The sequence below is a fragment of the Salvia splendens genome, chromosome 21 (genome assembly GCF_004379255.2).
Source record: "Salvia splendens isolate huo1 chromosome 21, SspV2, whole genome shotgun sequence".
Lineage (NCBI taxonomy): Eukaryota > Viridiplantae > Streptophyta > Magnoliopsida > Lamiales > Lamiaceae > Salvia > Salvia splendens.
In genome coordinates, this window is record NC_056052.1 from 11,003,611 (window position 1) to 11,012,164 (window position 8,554).

Here is an 8,554-nt window from a genome sequence, read left to right on the forward strand (position 1 = left end):
ATAAAAATTCAATATATAATTTTTATATTTAATATAAAATTGAAAGTTATTTTTTAGTTAATATTAATCAATGAAATGTCGAATTAGGAGTAAAAAAATAGAATAATAGAAATTTTATCTGGTTTTCGGGCCAGCCCATCGGGTTTTCGGGTCTGACCCTAATGGGTTGCGGGTTAATCGGGGGCGGGCTAATCGGGTTTTGATTTTATCGGCCTAGAAATTTCCAACCCTAACCCTATAAATTTGGCGGGCTATTCGGGTCAGCCCATGGGTTATGGGCTACATTGACATCCCTACACATACTTATTTATATATATTATATACTACTACTTTAAATCCCATGCACAGACTACTACTTTAATTCAATGATTTAATATACTAAACAAATTTATATTATACATAATATATTCATTATTTATTTTGAAATACGGAATAAAATATGCAGTGATGCAAAATGATGTGCGTTTCGGGTTAGGGATGTCACAATTCTTCCCCTCTTAAAGTATTTTGTCCGCAAAATTCGCTTTCCCCATAAACTAATGCATCTAATAAAATCACTAACCCGTAAACAAATGTGGATAGTTCTTTCTCATTTTTTCCTCAATTTCCCAAGTAGCCTCTTCGACCATGTGATTCCGCCAACTAACTTTGACCATTGGGATCTCTTTTCTTCGCAGTTGTTTAACCTGTCGGTCTACAATATTATCTGGTTCCTCTATGTAGCCTAAATTCTCAGAAATCTGTATATCAGGACCTTTCAGAACATGTGACGGATCAGATCGATAACGTCGAAGCATGCTGACGTGGAAAACATTATGAATCTGCTCTAACTCTGGAGGTAATGCTAACCTATACGCCAACGGTCCAACTCTTTCGACAATATCATACGACCCAATATAACGAGGACTCAGCTTACCTTTACGTCCAAATCGCATTACTCCTTACAGGTGAAACTCGCAAGAAAACTTTGTCTCCAACCTCGTATTCCATTTCTTTCCGATGTTGATCATAATAACTCTTCTGTCTATCTTGTGCCGCCTTCAATCTGTTTTTAATGATGTCAATCTTGGAAATAGTTTCTTGAACAATCTCTGGCCCTTCTAGAATCTCCAAGCCTTCTTTATCCCAATAGACCGGACTTCTACATTTTCTGCCATATAATGTTTCATACGATGCCATTCCAATACTGCTGTGATATTGGTTGTTGTAAGCAAACTCCATCAGCGGAATATACTTATCCCATGAACCCTGAAAATCAATAACACAAGCACGAAGAATTTCTTCTAATGTCTGAATAGTTCTTTCTAACTGACCATCTGTCTGGGGATGAAAAGCAGTACTAAAATGTAGTCGGGTTCCCATGGCTGTCTGAAAACTTTCCCAAAATCGGGAAATGAATCGCGGATCTCTGTCTAATACAATGGATATCGGAATACCATGCAAGCGTACTACTTTCTTCACGTACATTTCAGCCAACTGGTCTAACGAACAACCCCATCGTATAGGCAAGAAATGTGTTGATTTAGTTAATCTGTCTACAATAATCCACCTAGCATCATTCCCTTTCCGTGTCCTCGGTAAACCCGTTACAAAATCCATCGTGATACGCTCCCATTTCCAAACTGGAATAGATAAAGGTTTCAATAAACCAACAGGTGCTTGATGTTCTGCTTTTACCTGTTGACACGTCAAAAACTTTGAAACAAATTCTGCCACTTCTTTCTTCATCTTTGGCCACCAATAATGTTGTCTCATAGTATGATACATCTTTGTTATTCTTGGGTGCATTGCATAAGGAGCATTATGTGCCTCATCTAGAATCTGTCTCCGAAGATTATCAACATCTGGTACACACAATCTAGTGCCAAACATCAATGTATCATCTAATAGAATGAACGGTGTGTCTTTACCTTTTCGTACCTCATTAATAAACTCTACAAACTTTTCATCTTTCATTTGAGCACCTTGAATTTGTTGTCTCAACACTGGTCGGATTTCAAGAGTCGCTATTAACCATTCACTCGTATCTAGTTATAATCTTACATTCAAACTTCGAAGATGCATGTGTGCTACCATACTGCTTGACTTCTGACTTAACGCGTCCGCAACAACGTTTGCCTTCCCCGGATGGTATTCAATGGTACAATCATAATCTTTAAGCAAGTACATCCACTGTCTTTGTCTCATATTCAACTCCTTCTGACTCATTAAATATTTTAAACTCTTGTGATCTGTCAAGATTCGAAAAGTTTCTCCATATAAATGATGACACCAAATCTTCAAAAGCAAAAACAACAGCTGCCAATTCCAGATCATGAACAGGATATGAAACTTCAGAGCATCCACAACCGTGCTCTTGCAAGGGAGCACGGTTGTGGGCCCGGCGCCACTATTCATGCCTGCTCTCTGGCAAGAGCACAACACCCACAGCTGTGCTCTTCCGCAAGGACGAGCACAATTCAATTTAAAATTCAATTAAACAAAAACATTTCCATAATATTAAAATTCATTAAAAACCACAATAAATATTACAAATTACAAATAAAATAAAAAAGACATAATTAAAATCCTAAAAATTAAAAATTACATAATTAAAATACTAAAAATTAAAAATTACATAATTAAACTCCTAAAAATTAAAAATTACATAATTATTGGCTAATATTACCCGAGGAAGACTACTCATCCGGCGGCACTAACCCCAATTGTTTTTAGAGACCCAATATCATGGTCCCGTGCGTTTGAAGTTGTGTGGGGGTCATAGTTGACCTATCGGCCATATTGAGTTGGCCTAAGAGCATCCACAGCGAGTTGTTCGGGGGTGGAGGTGGCGCAAAGGGAGCGGGGGCAGATGAAGTCGCGGCGCGACGGCGGTCAGCCGCCGCCTTCTTCCTTCCTTGCGGTCGGCGTCGGGAACCACTTGGTCAGGCGTCGGGGCTACCCAAGTTAGCTCCGGCGAGTTGGCTAGCCACTTCTTCGGAGCCGGCGTCGGATAGGGATACCGACCTTGACCGTTTGGAGGAACCGCTAGATGAGGATGTTAAGCCTCCCATATACTTTGGGTGCGTCCGCGTGTCCTGCCAAACGTTGAGGTACTTGAACGACTTGCCGTTCATGGATTGGTAGGTGCTCAGCGCGAAAGTGATGATGTCGACCTCGCTCCGGCCGCTCCCGGCATTCCGCGTCTCCTGGAGGAAATAGCCATTGAACTTGCCAATTTCTTCGTTGGCTCGGCCGATGGAGTTGCGCACCATACTCTCGTTGTGCTTGATCGTTCCCGGCGGCCGGTTTTCATTGAACCGACGAGAGACGCGCCACCAAAAGTGATCGCCGGATTGGTTCGTGCCAACCACCGCATCTTCGGAGATTTCCAAGTAGGCATTGAAATATTTATCCATCTCCGCCGGAGTGTACGGTGTGCGGACACCGCGAGTAGGAAGTGGTGGAGTTTGGGAGGGGGCGGTCGGCCTAGGCTCCGGTGTCCACCCGTATCGCCCTTCGGAGGCACCTTGGTCGTCGATTGGGTATGGCCGGTAGCCACCCGGAACGCCCGAATCTTGGGTTTGAGGAGGGGCCTAATATTCCGTTTCCGGACTAGGAAACAATTGTAAACCGAACCATTCGGGGTTCCAACCGTGATAGGGCGGGTGGTCATCACCTTGGCCGGACATTGTTATGTTGTAGGGTATGAGAGAATGAAGATGAAAATGGATATGGAGAATGAAGATGAGAATGGATATGGGAGAATGAAGATGAGAATTGTGTAGTTTGATGTGAATTTTTCGGTGTGAAAGTGGGGGTATTTATAGATGAAAGTGTGTATTTTTGGGGGAAAAAAAATTAAAAAGTGGTAAAAACGATAATAAACGGATATATATTTTCGGGAAGTGAATTTTTTTTATTTTTAATCGGTTTTTTAATTAAAAACCGATTTTTAATTAAATAAATAAAAATTCAAAGCCGTTGCCCAATCGCCGCGCGCCACGTGTCCTGCTCGCTGGCACGGCGCTGCTCGATTCCGTGCCAGCGGCGCGGACGGACGCGGGTTGGGCCACCACCGTTGTGGATGCTCTCATGTAATCTTAGCTGTCGTGACGCATAAGCAACAACCTTTCCATTTTGCATCAAAACACAAACAAGTCCTTGCCGAGAAGCATCACTGTACACAACGAATCCTCCTATACCTGTCGAAATAGTCAATATGGGTGTTGTAGTCAATCGATGCTTCAACTCATCAAAACTCTTCTGACATTCTTCACTCCATATGAAAGGGGCATTCTTCCATAACAATTTTGTCATTGATCCCGCAATAATCGAGAATCCTTCCACAAAACGTCTATAGTATCCAGCCATACCCAGGAAGCTTCGAACCTCTGTGACTGTAGTTGGCACTTTCCAGTTGACAATTGCTTCAATTTTCTGTGGATCCACTTCTATTCCTCGACCTGACACTACGTGTCCCAAAAATACCACATGATCTAACCAAAACTCACATTTACTCAACTTTGCATAAAGCTGTTTATCTCGTAGAACTTGTAATACTGACTGCAAGTGATTAACATGATCCTCTGTACTTCGCAAGTAGACCAATATGTCGTCGATAAAAACAATCACAAATTGATCCAGAAATGGTTGAAATACTTTGTTCATCAGTGCCATAAAAGCTGCAGGTGCATTCGTCAGTCCGAAAGGCATAACCAAAAACTCATAATGGCCGTATCGAGTTCGAAAGGTTATTTTCGGAATATCATCTTTAGCAATCTTCAACTGATGGTACCCTGATCGGAGATCTACTTTGGAAAACACTTATGCACCCTGAAGTTGATCAAACAACTCTTCTATTCTCGGCAATGGATATTTATTCTTCACCGTGACTTGATTCAATTTTTGATAGTCTATACAAAGTCGGAATGTACCGTCTTTCTTTTTTACAAGGCGCTCCCCAAGATGAAACACTGGGCCGTATGAATCCCTTATCTAACAACTCTTGTAACTGTTTCTTCAACTCCTGTAACTCCAATGGCGATATTCAATAAGGAGGAATTGAAATAGGTGCAGTACCTGGTAACAACTCAATAGTGAACTATGTTTCCCGATCAGGTGGTAATCCAGGTAAATCTTCAGGAAAAACGTCAGGAAATTCTTTAACAATAGAAATGTCTTTAACTTGATCATTAACCATAGCACAATCTACAACATGGGCAAGATATGCTTCACATCCACTTTGAATCAGTTGAAAAGCCGTTGTAGCAGATATAAGACAGGAGGGAACAATCTGTCGATTGCCGTAAAATATCACTCGATCTCGTCCTGGTGACTCTATTACCACTTCTTTAGCATAACAATCTACCTTAGCCCGGTGACGTGACAACCAATCCATACCCAAGATAATATCAAACTCATGTATGAACAAGGGAATCAAATCTGCCAATAGTTCTACTGAATTGATTCTCACCGCACAATCTTGATATACTGTATATACTGAAATAACTTCACCCAAGGGTGTGTGTACACCTAGTCTGTGATCTAGAGGTTCAGGTTCTTTATGCATATGTGATGTGATGACAAGTGATATAAATGAATGAGTAGATCATGGATCTATCAAGGTATATATCATAGCATCAACTAAATAAAGTGTTCCGGTAATGACCTCTGGTGCTCTAGATGCCTCCTCCTGTGTCATAGCAAACACACGAGCATGTCCCCGGGGTATAGATCCATGTGCCTCTGACTGTCCTCGCCCTCGACACATAGGTGCACTCATAGCTTGTCCTCTGCTACGACCTTGATTAATGCTTGCACTCGATGATGTGGTTCGCACATTCTGTACTATTGGTTCCGTCATTGCTCTTCCACTTGATATCATGTTAGACCGAAGTGGGCATTCCCTATAATAGTGTCCTTGTTGTCCGCAGTGAAAACAACCTCCTGTAATTGTTTGACATTCCCCTGTATGTGGTCGTCCACAGTGCACGCATAAAGGTCGTGCACGTGCTGTCATACCAGATCCTGGTCCCCACTCATAACTGAAAGGTGGTGCACGCTCGCCTCTTTGACCCAATGGACATCCTCTACTGAAACTCGATGCCAAAGAAAAAGAACTATGCCTTTTTGAAATGCTCGAGCTTGATTCACCCCTATACTCCGGTGGTCCCCTCTTTTATCTTTGAATATACACTTGTCTTTCTTTCACTAGTCTCTCTGCTCGTATAGCCACTGCACGTAGATCATTATAAGTACGAAAGTCTGAAGGTGTGATTTTGCTTCTTATCTCATATATCAATCATTCTTCAAAACGTCTGCACTTATCTTGTTCTATAGGTAGCAATGCCGATGCATAACGAGAAAGCTGAGTAAACTTCACTTCATAATCTGCAACTGACATAGATCCTTGTTGAAGGGACAAAAACTCTCTTTGCTTCTCATCACGATACACTGGTGGCATATACTTATCACTGAACTCTCTCAAGAAGTCATCCCAACTGAGTACTGGAGGATGTATCATAGCTCGTGGGACAGTCTCCAACCAATAGTAAGCATCGCCCTGAAGAAGAGACACAGCGTAATCAAAACGTTCTTCTGCAATACAACCCATCTGATTAAACACACGCTCTGTCCTCTTCAACCATATCTCAGCCTCGGCAGGATCAGTAGTCCCAACAAAGTCAACGACTCTCATCTTTCGTAGTTCTTTAAAATTTATACCCCTTGGTCTCATTTCTAGCCCTTGTACTTCTTGTTCAACCCGCCTATGTATTGGCTGGCTACCCCCCAGATGATACAACAGATGTATGAGATGCTTCTGCAGTTAATGAATTTTGCGGAGCGGCTGACCCTTCTCTCCTCGATGACATATGTTCAGGAATATCCATGTTCCTGATAATTCAAATGCAAATACAATTTATAACCAATTATCATATGCAATGCATGGATGCAATGTCCCAGCGGGATCCTTATCCCTGCTCTGATACCACCTAAATTGTCACACCTCAATCCCTCTGACGTATACTCTTTTAATAAATAAATCCCTTATCATAAAAACAATCAATGCATGTGTCTAATTCCTAGAACACCCATATTATATAAGTTCAAACCAACATTTATCCGATACATATTTCAAAATATCCTGTAAAGTAGTGGAACCATCTCACCACTCTATATACTATACATTTATCTACATGCAAAAAGATGAGGAGAAGAAGGTTGCCAATATGCGTCAGCCGCCGAACCTGATAACACATGGAGTTTCTATGACCCACATCAGTCAAAACTTTACTGCTATCTTATTCCTAAAAATTTAGTGGTTTATATGAGCCACAACTTAGTATATATAAATTTCCACCTTTAATCTCACATGATACAAACATCAAGCATATTCTTTTATCAATACCTATAATCAGAAACAATATATAACATAATTTAAAACAAACCATTTCATATTCATATGCATATGTCATTCTATTCAGTTTATTATTCTGTAACAGTCAAGCCTGGTATCTGCCCAGGATTTCCAATATGATTGACCGTAGGTCCCATTATGATTTGACACAAAGGTCCCACTGTGATTTGACCCGAAGGTCCCAATATGTTTGACCCGAAAGTCCCAATACGATTGACTCGGAGGTCCCACTATGATTTGACCCGAAGGTCCCAATATGATCGACCCGAAGGACCCAATATATCCACTGTGATTTCAGATCCAGGGCAAAACCATCACAGATCCTCTTTAATACAATGATTCATATAATTGGTATCATAAACATATCCTTTGCACCAATAACATATCCATATCATATTCCATCAAATTATCCAATATATCTAAACAAACATGTCAATTTCAGCAATCAAATATTCATATCATATTCGACCATCAAAATCAAATAATTCATAATCATATCAATGTAACACCATATAATCCAATAATTCTATCTAATTCAACATATAACAATCAACCACATAACACATGTAAAACTAAAAGTGTGATTTATACACACCTTATCACGACAAGTAATCTAACCAAGCACCTGTTCCTGCTTGCCGGCCTACAATACTCGATGCTATACAATTAAATACATTTAGATTTATACGACTGTTTACAAATACGTTTAACTAACATCTACGTGTAATCAAATATACACTATTATATATATAATATAGATGAAATAATACCTATGATTAAAAACCTCAAAAGAGCTTAAATAATTCTCTCGTACTTGTGGTGGTGAGCGCTCTCTTCCTACTTTTTTTTTATGTTCTTTCCCCCTATTTTCTCAATAATAATCTCTTATGTGTCGAAAGAAGTCGGCTTAGCCATTAGTCACCCTTTTTTTGTTTTTAAGCAAACACATAAGTATAAAGGTCATGCAATTCCTTTCCTACTTACACGTGTAGTACCTATTTTCCATGCACAAGACTAAATATTTCTCTATATATGTGTTGTGTCCCTTGCACAACAACACCTACGTGTCCCATACACACCCACTCCCATAATATTACACATACTATTAAACACACACACGCATTATTATAACACATATTAATTTATAACTATAAT

At 40.2% G+C, this 8,554-nt stretch overlaps 1 protein-coding gene across 1 annotated transcript; it reads right to left on the minus strand.

Moving 5' to 3' along the window:
* Positions 1 to 6,283: 6,283 nt before the first annotated feature.
* LOC121784226 lies at positions 6,284 to 6,679 on the minus strand. The gene has a single exon (XM_042182388.1). The coding sequence runs from the start codon at positions 6,677 to 6,679 to the stop codon at positions 6,284 to 6,286; it is 396 nt and encodes a 131-aa protein (XP_042038322.1).
* Positions 6,680 to 8,554: the final 1,875 nt, after the last annotated feature.

Bases quoted from the DNA above. Each gene is read 5' to 3' on its own strand.
- LOC121784226 (XM_042182388.1), bottom strand. From the start codon at position 6,679: ATGAGAGTCGTTGACTTTGTTGGGACTACTGATCCTGCCGAGGCTGAG.